General features: G+C 45.8%; 1 protein-coding gene across 1 annotated transcript in view; it reads right to left on the bottom strand.

Moving 5' to 3' along the window:
• Positions 1-6,848: 6,848 nt before the first annotated feature.
• Hadh (hydroxyacyl-CoA dehydrogenase) overlaps positions 6,849-14,026 on the bottom strand; it is a 41,716-nt gene continuing 34,538 nt past the window's right edge. The window contains exons 7-8 of the mRNA XM_008843657.2: positions 8,876-8,992; positions 6,849-7,705 (exon numbers count right to left, since the gene is read on the bottom strand). Of these exons, the coding sequence (XP_008841879.1) occupies positions 7,587-7,705; positions 8,876-8,992 (236 nt within the window). The 3' untranslated portion in view covers positions 6,849-7,586. The remainder of the gene's footprint in view (positions 7,706-8,875; positions 8,993-14,026) is intronic.

Raw genomic sequence — 14,026 nt, forward strand, 5'->3', positions numbered from 1 at the left:
TTTTATTAAGAATAAAGTTCTTGATAATTGAGAGTTGGTGATGAACTAAAGCCAAGGCCAGAGTTTGACAGGGCACAGCAGCTGCCCATGTGTGTGTGTGGGTTGCTGTGGTGCAACCTTCCAGGGTCCCAGGACAAGCCCCGCTTCCCAGGTCTGCAGTCCCTGATGGCCCTACACCTGGGGCCTCCTGCCCAGCACCAGGCACAGTAGTGAGGTGGGGTCAGAAGAGGAGTCACTAGAGTCAGATGGCGGCAGGTCTCTGTGTGCCACAGGCTGCATGGAGGCTCCCGCCTTGTGGGCAGTGAGGCTCGACGTGTACAGGTGCCTTCCCTCCCCACAGTTCTTTGGGTCTCAACCTGAGCTCACTAAATCCTGTGGTCCAGGAGGTGAAGGAGGTCGTCAGCCTGCCCATCCCCCAGGGTCAACATTTGCTTGATTTTTAGTTCATGGTCCATAACTCTCCCATGAACCTTTGCTATACTAATATGTTAGCTGATCTAGGCAAAATTACGTCCACTAAAACGCCACTCTTTCATGGTCCTCCATAATGGTTTTCCACCTTTTTCTTTAGTTGGAGAAGCACTGGTATCCCTGACCTAACCGAAACCCATCGCTGAAGTTCTAGTTCAGTTTTTCTTCATACAGCTGGGGAACAGCTGGCTACCATACTTGTAATAACCCTCCACGTACGGTACTTGAAGATTGCCATTAAATCACCCCTCAGATTTCTCTTCTCCAAGCTAAGTAAGCCCAATGCCTTGAACCTTTCATCATCGGTCCTTTAATCATTTTCATTACTATCCTTGGAACTTCTCCAATTCCTCTTCATTTAGTCCTAAACTTGAACCAGGAAAAAAAGTATTATGTTCCAGGGACCTACTTGTTATAAAGGTTTCATATTCAATCCTTCATTCAGAGATTGTCTCCTTAATGTGCATGACTCAAGTAGGTCAGTCTGACACGGCCACCATGGTCATTCAGGAAGCCAGCTAGGAAGTAAAATGGCAGGCTGCTAATCTAGGGGAGGGGGACTGGATCTCAGGCTGGGAAACATGTTCATCAAGCAAACAGCCAGCAGTATGTAAGTTTATACTCGAGACTCCAGCTGGGCCAGGGCCCGCTCAGTCTTTTCCCATTGGTTCCTTTTTATGCCTCAGAAAATGGGGTAAGAGTGTTGGAAGAGTGAGCTGTTTGGCTCCTGTGAGCCAGTTGCTCCTTGCACAGACTCACTCCATTCCTCGTCGTATTTCTTCCAGAATAATTTTCCCAACATAACTTTGAGGTCCCTGTACGGGGCTCGTTCTGAGCCACTGTGCCAAACTCGTGCCTTCCACAGGCAGCAGTTCTTGGGGGAGGAGAATCAAGTGCCCCCCACTGCCCAAAACAGACCAAATGCCGTGTCCTCTGACTACTTCTGTTTGTGAAGTGGCTCCCTGCCCTGTAGTAAGCACAGAGCAAACCTGGGTGCCTGCAGGAGGAGCCCAGCCTTCTGTGGGGAGCCTTGCTTTGCCTGAGGCCACAGTTGGCATGTTGTCCTTAGGGGTGTTTTCCACCTAGTTTGCTTGGTTTGGTTGCTAGGGTGGCTGGCAAGACCCGTCCAGCTGGGAGGACCTACCAACCGTTTCAGGACCACAGCTGTCCTGACGTAGTCATTTTCCCAGTTTGGTCTAAGGTTACAACAATACAGAGGAGCTCGCAGGAGCAGGACAATTGTGTAGCTTTCCTTTAGAGAAGTCACAAGAAGACAATGGAGAATTACAACAGGAGAGAAAAACAAATTCTACATGATTGTGCAACAAATTCCCCTTACCATTTTTACCACAGAAAAGACTATACAGATGAGGTAATAGGAAATTAATAATTTATAGTTAGACTTGGGGGTTCAAGTGGAAACCACTGTTCTTTTGTACATGGACACTGGGAATTTTAAGAACTGCCTTTTATAACCTATACATGCGAACTGAACTGCTTTCAAGTAGAAATGATATCTGACTGTAGCTAAGCATCTCGATAGTAACCGGAAGATGGGTTTCGGAATTTATGTAGATTATGATAAAGATAACTTTGGTTTTCTTGGCTGTCATTCTAAATGTATGTAACTCTTTGATGGCAGTCAGGACTGCCTCAGTGGGGGAGAGGTATACCGTGTGCAGCTATTCAAAATGAACGATATTAGAATGAGCCAACATAACAGAACTGTACCTGTTGGGTAGTTTATTTTGGTTTTTCTTTTTTTGGAGACAAGGTCTCCTTGTGGCCCCAGCTGGCCTGAAACTTGCTGTAAGACCAGGCTGGCTTTGAACTCACAGAGATCCACCTGCCTCTGCCTCCAGAGTGCTGGGGTTAAAGGCGGGTAACCACCATGCCCAGCTAAGTTAGGTAATTTATGAACTTGAGAACCCAAGTCAAAACATTCTTTGCCTTTACTGAAACAATGCTATGTGTTTATTTCGACAGTGTGCTGGGTCACAGTAAACTGGCATTTAAAAACGAGTCAGTGAGGCAAGTTGGCAGATCACCTGTAATCCCAGCATCCCAGGCAGAGCGCAGAGAGTGATGGCTGAACCCCAGCCTACAGGATACCACTAATGAGTGAATTTTCCTTGAATTATAATTTGTTAGAAAATGTGTTTTGGTCCATTGTAAAAATGTCCTGTTTGTATTTTAGCCATAAAGTACTGGTGCACAGTCCTGTTCAGGGAAGTGTTAATGAAGACTTACCCAGTCTGTTTTGAATTCCTGATAAGGAAAGCACCTACACAAAGCAGCCAGAGCTGGGGTATTATTGCGTGACAGCGGTTTGTTGATTAAATCATTGCTATATTCTCTCCTCTCTCCTTCTCTCCCCTTTCCTGTTCTTGCTCCTTCCATGCTTCCCCCGTCTCTAGCTTTTTATTACTTTTGAAGTTTATTTTGTGTGTATGTTTGTGGGTATGCAGGTACAGAGGTCGGAGGACCAACTTGCAGGAGTTGATTCTCTCCTTCCACCATGTGGGTCCCAGGGACTGAACCCAGGTCATCAGGCTTAGAAGCTGGTGCTTTTTCCCACTGAGTCATCTCTCAGGCCTTAGTGTTGTTTTTTTTTTTGTTTTTTTTTTTGTTTTTTTTTTTTATATATTTTTGTTTTGAATGCTTTACTTGCATGGGTGTAAGTATACCATGTGTGCAATGCTTGTGGAGGCCAGAAGAGGGCATCAGATCTCTTGGAACTGGAAAAAATAGTTTGCCAACATGTGGATGCTCGGAACCAAACCTGGGTCCTCTGCAAGAGCAGCCAGTACTTTTAACTGCTGAGCCATTGCTCCAGCCCCAAGCCATTGTATTTTTAAACAGGATCTCAGTATGTACCCCCAAGCGAGCCTCAAATTCATATACCTCCGCCTCCCCCAGTGCTGGGATTACAGATGAAATAATTTCTTTATCTGTAATATTTTGAGGTCTTAATAGCTAAGTTACTATGTCATCTCCATTAGATGCATAGGAGAAATTGGCAGAACTTGAAGTCAGTGGCATTGCTGGATTATACATTATGCTACAATGTTTTCTCCTATGAAAAAGGTGTATGAGGCAACTGAAGTAAAACAGCACCACAAACTGGCCTTGTTGATGTTGTCACAGGCCTTTGCTCGGGTGTCCACTGCTTGACTGGAGACATGCAACCTTGTCTCCCTTGCCCTCCTGCTCAGCATGTGTGCCTCAAGAGCCAGGGACATGTGGTGCTCAATCCCCCGGCTTAACAAAGCCCAGAGGTGCATTTGAGCAATAGTATTTTCTTGCCCTTGCATTTGGCACACATGGGCTGTACTTTTCAACCCAGGGCTGTCCACCCCTCAGTGCTTGGCCTAGAACGTTCACACCCATAAAGCAACCCCTTGCAAAAACCACCGTTTTCACCGTTTAACCTCCAGAAGACACTTGGCAGCTGCAGCTTTTGGATTTTTTTTTAAAGTATGTGTGTGACTGGGTTTATGCACATATGTGCAGTGCTCATGGGGGCCAGAAGAAGGGCTCTGGAGCTATTACAGGCTATTGTGAGCCACCTGACATGGGTGCTAGGAACCCAACAGTGTGGTCTCTTAACTTCTGAGCGATCTCTCCAGCCCCCTGCTGTAACTTTTAACTGCAAACTTTCTAACAGTGTCTCTGTCCCCACTACCTTCTCTCTACCCCAGACATTTGCCATGTGCCAAGTTTTAACCCTGAACTTTCCCATCAGGACTGCTCATTCCCTTCTAACACCCCTTCACCTGAGACCAGGACATGCCTTCCAGTAGAATGTTCCAGTAAGGACATCAACAGAAATAAGGCTGAGGCATCTTACCAAGGCTTGGAGATGCAAATCCAGACCCCACTCTCAGGACCCCTAAGGCCTGCACTGCCACAATGACTTGAAAGGGACTCTGCTTCCACACAGGCTGCTATTTCAGACAGTTACAGCTTGAGTGCGGACACTAACGGCAGTCCTGCTTTGCTGCCTCATCTGATGTTTCTTAGTACACCGAGTAGGGACTTGCTCCCATTAACTCCAACCCCGTGAAACTGGCACAAGCTCACCCAGTGCTGTTTAAAAACAAAACAACAGGATAAAATATATAGGCCACTTCATTCCTATTCATCTGCAGACATAGGAAAATCTCAACTTCTTCTCTAGGGTTTTAAACCATCCAGCCTGTTGCTTATACATAAAATGTAACTTATCTAACCACCTCCTTGCCACTTCCTCTGGTTTACTGACCACCACCTCCAGGAAGACTTGGAAAACTTCCCAAGTAGCTATGGCAGTAGAACATCAGGACCAGCACTAGGCTTTGAACAGGAGGCCCAAGAGCTGAGACTCAGCCCTGTTCCCACCCCTCAGAGCATTTCTAGATCAGTATTTACACAGCATCAATGCTTGTTAACAAGAAAATTAGTCACATAAAATTATAGACACACCTTATATTTTTGGTAGACTTAGTTACTTAAGTTGAAATGTGAAGGGGATTGAAATCAAGGGGATGAGATAGAAACCCAGGCCACACGCATGAGCTGTTTAGCTCATCAAGAGAGAAAAAAATCCTGCCTGTTGCCGTGTAAGCCATCACTCATGGTTTTACTTTCCTCATTGATGAGTCACTCAATCTCAACTGAGCTTCTGAAAACTGATGTTTGTTAGTATCTGGCAGAATCTAGTGAAGAACCGTGTTATTACATCATTTTTCAAAGGGCTTTGGGGGAGGGTAGGATCTGGCTACATAAGCCAGATTAGTCTTGAAGGCCCAAACCTCCTGCCTCAGCCTCCCCAGTACAGGAATTACAGGCATGTGCCACCCCACCTGGCTAACGGCGATCTACACCAGCACCTCTCAGTGCCAGCACCTGCTCCCACCTACCATACTACGTCATTCGGCAGTTTCCCTAATTCAAAAAGACCTCGAACTTGGTATCATAGTTCGTTAAGCAGTGTTTCTTTTTAGACACTATTATAACAGTAAATCTTATGGACATTAAAGGGCTGTCAGCTTTGTTTTGCAAAGATATTTTGAAAATGATTAAAAATGTTTATTGGAAATTTTCACTTCTAATATAGAGATTAATATTACTAAGAGGAAGCATGTTTTCTGACCTCAACCCTGGTATTGGCTTTCAGATGTTAGAAAAGGCTCAGGCTGCCAGTAGGAGGCAAGTTTGTGGGGTGCAGCCCATGTTGAACTAAACTCTACCCCCAAACAAGTGTGGTCAAAACACAAGCATGAATGCACAGGGTGAGGGGATTCTTAGTAAGGTTTAGTTTTCCCACCAAATTGTAACAAGCAGTGGATGCAGAGCCCTTCCTGCCACCACCTTCCCCAGCAGAGCCATGGAACTGGACAGGAAGCCACACCCCAAGTCCCAAGCTAAAGATGAGGAGGAGGTTCCAAATCCCTTCCTGGTCAGCCCTCCTGAACATAATGCATAGAGAAGATTTTATGAAATGCCAAAAGGAGTTCAGAAACCAAGTCTTCTGAATATTGGGTAAAGTCAAAGTGTATTTTTAAATGTCCACCTTTCCCACCCTGTGAGTAGATAGTTGCTTTGCTAACTTCTCTCTTTCCTGAAAACCAGTGGTTAAAAAAGAACTCTGCCATTTACAAGACAAGAATGACAAAGTGAAGGCCCAGGGCTAGGGGTCATGCCAAAGGTTAAGAGTTAGCTGAGAGGGAGCAGAGCTGTGAAACACATAACCACACAGGCTCCCCCCATGACAACAAAATACATGAGAACCCCAACCAGGTTCTGGGGTGCCAGTGTGGCAGAAATGTGTACGGCATGTGTTATCTCACTTTGTAATAAACTCAGAATCTTTCAAAATTAATCAGCTTTCTCTTATCAATCATGAAATTCTTTAAAAAATCATCTCATTAGAACCCAGAGGAACAAATACCTACTTGGGGGAAGAGTCTGTCTGCAAGTTTAGATTTGAGATGTCCAGATTTGCTCTTTTGTATTTATCATCAAAACCTAGATCTAATCCGGAATCTGCTACTAAGTATCTGGTGACCTTGGCACATCACTTAAGCACCTCTGCTAACAAACCCATGGTTTCTGATGTCTTTCCAACTCCAAATTCTATCATGGAAGATACTCTGTCAACCCAATGATTAAAAGAATCTTATGTTACATTATTTCACTTTGTTGGCAAAGAAGAAACAGATGTTCCTTAAAAACCACTCTCTGTGCCCTTATTACTACTTTGCTGGTAAGAAATGTGGAGGGCCGGCCGCAGGCAGGGTCCACACACATGCCTTGTGCCAACCCTCCCTCCCACTGCTGTCGCCTCAGTAGCAGCAGCGTGTCAAAAGGTGGGCGATTATTTAAGCAAATTGTGATTTCAGGTTATACATGTTTATTTCCATTTGAATTTTCACAGATTAAAAGATTGTGTTTTATTAGTCAATAGGCAGTTTGTGGCACTGATTACTCATGAAAAATGAAACAGAGAGAGAGAGAGAGAGAGAGAGAGAGAGAGAGAGAGAGAGAGAGAGAGAACTAAGAGTTGAATGACCATGAAGACAGACTCGTCCTACAAACCAAGCACACAGATTCTTGTTGGAAGGGAGCCATGTCTTGATGAGTCCAATGAAGACATAACTTGTGCCGTTCCCAGAATGTGGACTAACACTTGAAGCTGCAGACAGCAAACATCCTCAGAGAGGCAGAACTCACCTGCTGTCAGTTGCAGCCTGTTAGATGCACCAGGAATGCAGGATGGCTCCTGGCCCCTCGGTGGAACACTGATGAACACAGCGCACTCATCCTCAGAGGATGTGAGTAAATGAATTTAGGTAATGCTTTACAAAAACAACAGGTTCAGAAAAAACGTTTGCTCTAAGGCACCAAGGGCATAAAGCTTTTTAGAAAAATACACAAAAGAGAACAGACTAAACCAGAAAATTAGTTCTCAGTGGTAGAATCTGTTATTACTGCAACTTGTGTAACAATTACTTCAGAGAAACCGCAGGGGAGGGCCCGCTGAGCACCTGTGGCGAGCCTGATAGCGGCTGCCCAGGACACAGTCGTCCCTGTCCCACGGCTGGCTGGGGGTGCTCTGAAACCCTTCGGGAGTATCACTTGTATTTGTAAAAGCCTTCTCCAGTCTTCTTACCCAGTTTCTTCTCAGCCACCAGATTATTCAGGGAAGGACTGGGCTGAAATAGGGGGTTCTTCGAATCCATTTCGTGCCACCCTGTTGAAAGGAGGGACAGGTGCTTGGCTCACTTTGGTCCTGGCATTCTGAGGGTATGTCTGGGGCACTGCCAGGCAGGAGGCTCCCTACACTGACAAGCCCGAGGCACACCCAGGTCACCACGGCAGAGAAACAGGGCAGGCATTGCTGCTGCCTGTGTGCCACTAGCAGCCCAGCTCCAGTGCAGGGCTACAGAGCTCAGCCTGTAAATCACCAAGCTGCTTGCTGGCAGGATCCCAAGTGGGGCAGTGAACTTTCAGAACACATTAAAGCCTGGCCTCCTCCCACTGGTATTTTGTATCCTCATAAAATTCCAAATTTCATGTGTATAAGTGTCTGCATGCACCTGTGCTGTACAATGCCTGCGGAAATCAGAAGAGGGAATCAGATCCCCTGGAACTGGAATTATGGGTGGTTGTTAGCCACCATGTGGGTACAGGGAACCAGACCCAAGTCCTTTGCAAGAGCAGCCAGTGCTCTTAACCACTGACCCATCTCTCTAGCCCAGGAACTACACTGTTTAGATGGCTGCATATCCTGATTGCAGTAGAAGTAACAGAAAGCAGCTGGTAAGAGCATGACACTGCACCTGTCAGTGTCCTGGCTTGATTTTAAGTGGTGGTTCTATATGATACGCCTACCGCAGAGAGACTGAATGAAGGGTTCGTAACCTGAGTTATACTCACAAATGTCTATGGCTCTGTAATTACTTAAAAATGAAAGATTATAAGCAGTTGCCCTGCTAAACAAGACTCAGCCACCACAACCTTCTCCTGCCATCTGATGGTATGAACCTCTAACCTGTTGCTATGGTTGGACTTGCTTTGTTCCCTGAAAGGTTCATGTGCTGTCAGTGTGAAAAATGGTGGAGCCTTTAAGAGGTGGGGTTTAAAGAAAGGTACTTAGTGGAAATGGGGTTCCACCTCATGAATGGATTTGTATAGCTTCTCAAGAATGGATCAAATCTAGTGGTTAGATTACTTCTAGGGAGTGGGCTGTTATACACTAAGGTTATCTATACCTTGGACATTTCTGTATGAAGCTACTTCACTTTTCAGCTTCTCTGTCATGTTATGACAAAGTCAAAAGGCATCTTGCTGTTTGGACTTAGGTTCCAAAAGACAATTTCAACTCAGCTTTTAAAAAGAAAGAAAAAATTTTAATTCCTACCATCCAAGATGAACTTTGTAGTATCCAGTCCAACGTAGTCAAGAAGTTCAAATGGACCCATGGGATACCCAGCTCCCAACTTCATTGCCATGTCAATGTCTTCCTTAGATGCATCACCTGAAAAGAAAGGGCAGTACTGAGTCCTCACCACCTTTACCAAGTTCTCCCTGCCACAGGGTTAGTTGCAGAATGACTAGAATTTTATATATTTGTACATTCAAAGAATGTCTAGCATCCATGTTCCAGGTCTGGTAAGATTTTGTTTCAACGGTAAATGCCAAATAGGTCACTTGCTTTCAAACCAACTCTAGACCCTGCTGTCCGGTTCATGGAGAGAGAAAGAGAAGCTTGTGCCTGGGAGTACTGGCTGACCCAGATAGGCTGGGACTTTCCAGTTCTAGAGTCATTAACCATTTAATACTAGATATTTTTCTTTTTTCAATGGGCTTTAAACAAACTTGGGTTTCTGATTCCTTTTCTAAAAATATTTTATTTATTATTTTTATTTTATGTATATGAGTGCGTAGCCTGCATGTGTGTAAGTGCACCCATATCATGCAATGCCTGCAGGGGTCAGAAGGGGGCGCCAGATCCCCTGGAACTGGAGTTATAGACAGTTGTTAGCTGTCATATGGGTCCTAGAAATTGAACCCAGGTCCTCTGCAAGAACAGGCAGTGTTCTTAAGCACTGAGTCATCTCTCCAGTCTAAGCTTCTGATTTGTTATGTACTGCATGTGTATTTTTCTTTTCAAACTTTGTTTTACAGATGCTGAGTGTTCCCCTGGAACCACATTCACACAGACGGTCAGGATAACTGTCAAAAGAAACCCCAAACCTGTAACCGCAGTGCCATCTTTGCTCTGAGCAGTCTTCATAATTATGCTGCTTTCAGTGTAATTCAGATGTGTTCAGATGTTTTCTACAATGCCAAATTCCTTCCTAAAATTCTAAGAAATGAAATAGTCCTCAAGTGAGTCTCTGAATCTAGATTCGAGTCTTCTAGGGTTCATTGCCCCGTCCTTGACTGAACAGCTTTAAGTGAAGTGGAACTGTTACATGGTGTGAAGTAGACCAGGATGAGGCTCCTGGACTTTTCCCTATAACATGCTGTTGTTGGACCATATAACAACTTTATGGAGAACCTGTGTCCTGCCTCCAACACTAGAAACTGGGATCATCTACAATACACAGGTATCTATCTGGAATTTTGTTTCAAAGTATAAAGCAGTGGTCAATCATACTAGAGCTAAATAAAAAATTAAAACAGAAAAATATTCACACCTGAAAATTTCAGATGCTTCAAACAGGACCCTCCTCTTCACCAATAAGACTAAACAATCATAAATACTACATTTTGCAAAAGCACATACAGCACTAAAATATGCCAGAGAACTGCAGTACAATTTAAGGTGATTAAAATACAACCGAAAAGCCAGGCAGAGAGGCACACGCCCATAATCCCAGCACTTGGGAGGTTGAGGGAGAATTGGGAGTTCCAGGCCAGCCTGGACCATCAAGTGAGATCCTGTCTGAAAACAAAACAAAACCCCACTCAACTATTTGCTGTGGGTGACATGAAGTACTACTATTAGAGGTCTCTGAAAATCACAATTTGAGATTGAGGCATTAAAAAAGAAAAGTATCCACATATATGAGTCTCATCAGGTCCTGCAAATCCCATTCTTTCTTCTTTCCAGTGTGGAGACCAAACCCAGGGTCTTGAGCGTTGCTAAGCCAGTGTTCTACCACTGAGCTACATCCCAGCCCTCACTCACTCTGTATTACCTGGTGGACACTGAGACTTGCAGTTAGACAAAGACAGACTCTCAAGGTGCCTGTGACACAGCCAGGGGAAGAGAAAGTGCAAATCCCAAATTGCAGCATAACTGCCTCAAGATTCATGCTACTGTACAGCTCCATGTGGACAAAGATGGCTACACTCACTCAGACTCCACCAGCCTGGCTCTCTACCTCTGAGGCCCAGGTCATGAAGGATGAAAAGAGTCTCAAGAGAAGACACAGTCAGGACACCACAGCCAGACGGACAAACAGCACATGCGGAAGCGACATGAAAAGGAGCACACATAGTTGGGCTCTGGCTCCACAGCTCACACATGGGTTGCTCGGGATGTCTAATCACCAAGGCTGCCATGTGCTACAGCTGCCTCCAGAAGCTAGAAGTGACAGCCTCACAGGACTCCTACCTGCCAGGCCCTGAGCCAAGGCAGGAAGCCTTCATACATGCTCAGGGCTCAGCCTCTTCCTTCAGGCTTCCTCTCAGACAGCACTCATCAGAGCCGCCCCACCTGCCGCACTTACACAGGAGCTGCTAGGACTGAACAGCGGGGGCTCCCACCATGTCTGTACTTCTCCACAGTTGCCAATAAGTGCCTGACTGATTGGCTCATTTATCCAGGAAGTCTTCCCTCGACAGAATGCACACAGCCTGGGGACAGAAACTGAACAGCACCTAACTTACCTAAAGCCATTCAATCAAATCCATTGTCAAGGACAGAGCAACGGACCCTAAAGGCAAAGCTATAATTCTAGAATCAGACCCTCACCTGAAGACAACTTGTTTCCAAAAATGATGTAAAGGTACAGAGAAGTGTGGAAAACAACTCAAAACACTTCTACAAAGTCAACACAACTCTAAAAGCTCTGTTCTAAACAACAGAGCAAAGAGGCAAAAGGACAGAAGGACAGACGTGCAGCACGCACGAGACTGGGCCAGGTGCGAGTTAGAGATGAGCCCATGTTTTAACCATAGTTCCTAACCTTCCTTAGTGTCAAGTACTTGTCTGAGAATCTGACACTCCCTCCAAAAAAACAACCACACCAAACTCTGCCTCGCCCTCTCTTACTCCAGCAAGTGCAGAGCCCTGAACTCTCACTAAGAGTAAAAAGGAGACACTTCCCCAGTCAGCCTCCAAACCTGGATGGCTAGGGGCTGGTTTGGGGACCCAGAAGACCACAGCTGTCTTTCTCTGGCTCACTGGCACCACCTGCCAGCCGCTCTCAGCATTACCAAGAGCAGCTACCCCTCCAGGAGCCAGCAAGGAAGGGCAGCCAGCCACGGGCTCCTTCATTGGCTAAACCCTAAACACCTGTCCTGGGTGAGCAGTTTGAGGGCTTGAAGATAAGGATGCTGACCCTGCCACAGAAAAGAGCACAGTTGGAGAAGTCAGACATATGTCACGTCATGGGTGGCAAATAGCCCAAGGGACAATCAAAGCACAGACACACCACAACAGCAGTTATGCCCAGCTTGGAGCTTGCGGACACCAGGAACGACCTTGTGAGAAAGGTTCAGTGAGGTATGAGGAGACAATGGCAGGGCCCAAGGGTGAGGAGGAAGGCTGTCAGCCTTAGCTTATGTACACCAAGTTACCAGAGAAGTGCTAGTCTTAAGCAGGGTGGGTGGCTGTGAACAGGACATCCTACAGTGCTTGGAGTCAGGCCTGCTCCAGTCCTAGAATGCACTACAGCACAGCCCTCCTGAGAAGTGGCAACCGTGTGCTCTCACCACCCTGCTGAAGCTAAGCAACCACAGTGAGCATGTGGCAAGACAGGCTACTAAGTCTACAACCCTCTGATCCAAGTGCTGGGACCTTATTACTCAAAAGGCCTCCAGCACCCTGAAGGAATGCAGAGAGCACTGAGCCAAACGCAGAGGTTAGAGATGGCAGTGAGCTCCACAAGATGCTATGCAGTGTGAGAGAAGGGTATCCTGAAAGCTGTTCAGATGTCTGAGACTGACTAAATAGTTGCCCACACACCCTAAATATAGTAACCAGGACAGCCTTGCCACTGGCCTGAGTATCACCACAGTGGCCTGGTTGGAGGAAGGCCCAGGCACTGAAGGGACACAGGGATGACAGGGAGGCATCAAAGGTGATTAAGCATGGAAAGCAAGAGGAAGTACCTCGAGGCCACAGGTGACCAGTGGAGCTGATGCGATACAGATGCAGAGCTGTAGACCGAGAGGGTCTGAGCATGTGTCTAAACACTTTGATCAAGTGGACAGTGAGGCAGCAAAAGGGACATGGGAAAATGCCTGGGTACTGTAGGGAGTCTAGACCAGTGTGGAGTGCTGGGAACCTGAACCCACATGACACTTCAGGGGGGATGCACTGGCTCACAGGCCCGAGAAGTCTACAGGAAAACAGGCCAAGGAACCAGCAATGGCAGGCTATCCAGAGCAGGACAAGAGCAAACTGAAAGCACACCCCAGGGCCAGGCTCTGCCCGCCTGGCTGCAACAGAGATGCCTAGTGATGGAGAGGGGCAACAGGCTTCACAGGCCTGTTTTGGGGGAGCGGAAGTGAAGAAAATGGCTTTCGCCTTAGCAGCAGCTACCTGCACATGGAAGAGGTATCAAAGGGACCATGTGTTTCTGAAAGAAAATCACCATGAAGAGGTGCTACATTCTAAAATATATTTTATTAGAAAAAACCACAACTTTCAAGGAAGGGGAAACATCGTTCTTTCTCTGAGGTGTAATTAAGCACATTTGTTGATAAACACAGAAGTGTTAGTTTGATCTTGGAGCAAAAGTGAGGCAGTTGCTTCCATAGATCATGGAGGAAACTTTAATATTTAAACCAGATCTTGAGGAGGCAAACGTGCTTTCATCTGCTGGAAGAGCTGGTGGAGATTTTTTGTTTCAAAAATGACATCCCAAGAACAAGGATTGTGACTAGAACTACTCAAAATAGTGATTTTTTTTCAGAGTCCTGTGGCTTGTTTGCCTTCGAAGAAGACATGATTGTGTCTTTCTCAGAAACAAGAGAAGACAGACAGGCAGAGCTAGACTGAAACAGAACCCTAGACCATGTCCCGAATCTTACACTTCTATACCACGGAAAAGCACTTTGTCGGCCTAGTATTCAGAAGGGAACATTTGAGGGCCAGGAAGATGGCTCAGTGGATAAAAGCCTGTGCAAGCCTGGAAATCCACATAAAGGTGGAAAGAGAGAACCTACTCCACGTTGTTCTCTGGGCTCCCTACATGTACTATGGCACCAAAGCCTACACAGATACAGATACACACACACACAGACACACATACAGTTTTTTAAAAAGAAAATGTTTTAAATCATTCTTGAAGTACAAACAATACACCCTGACCTTTTTTATTTTTTAAAAAAA

Source organism: Nannospalax galili, unplaced genomic scaffold, assembly GCF_000622305.1.
Source record: "Nannospalax galili isolate Female #2095 unplaced genomic scaffold, S.galili_v1.0 scaffold571, whole genome shotgun sequence".
In the NCBI taxonomy this organism is placed as follows: Eukaryota; Metazoa; Chordata; class Mammalia; order Rodentia; family Spalacidae; genus Nannospalax; species Nannospalax galili.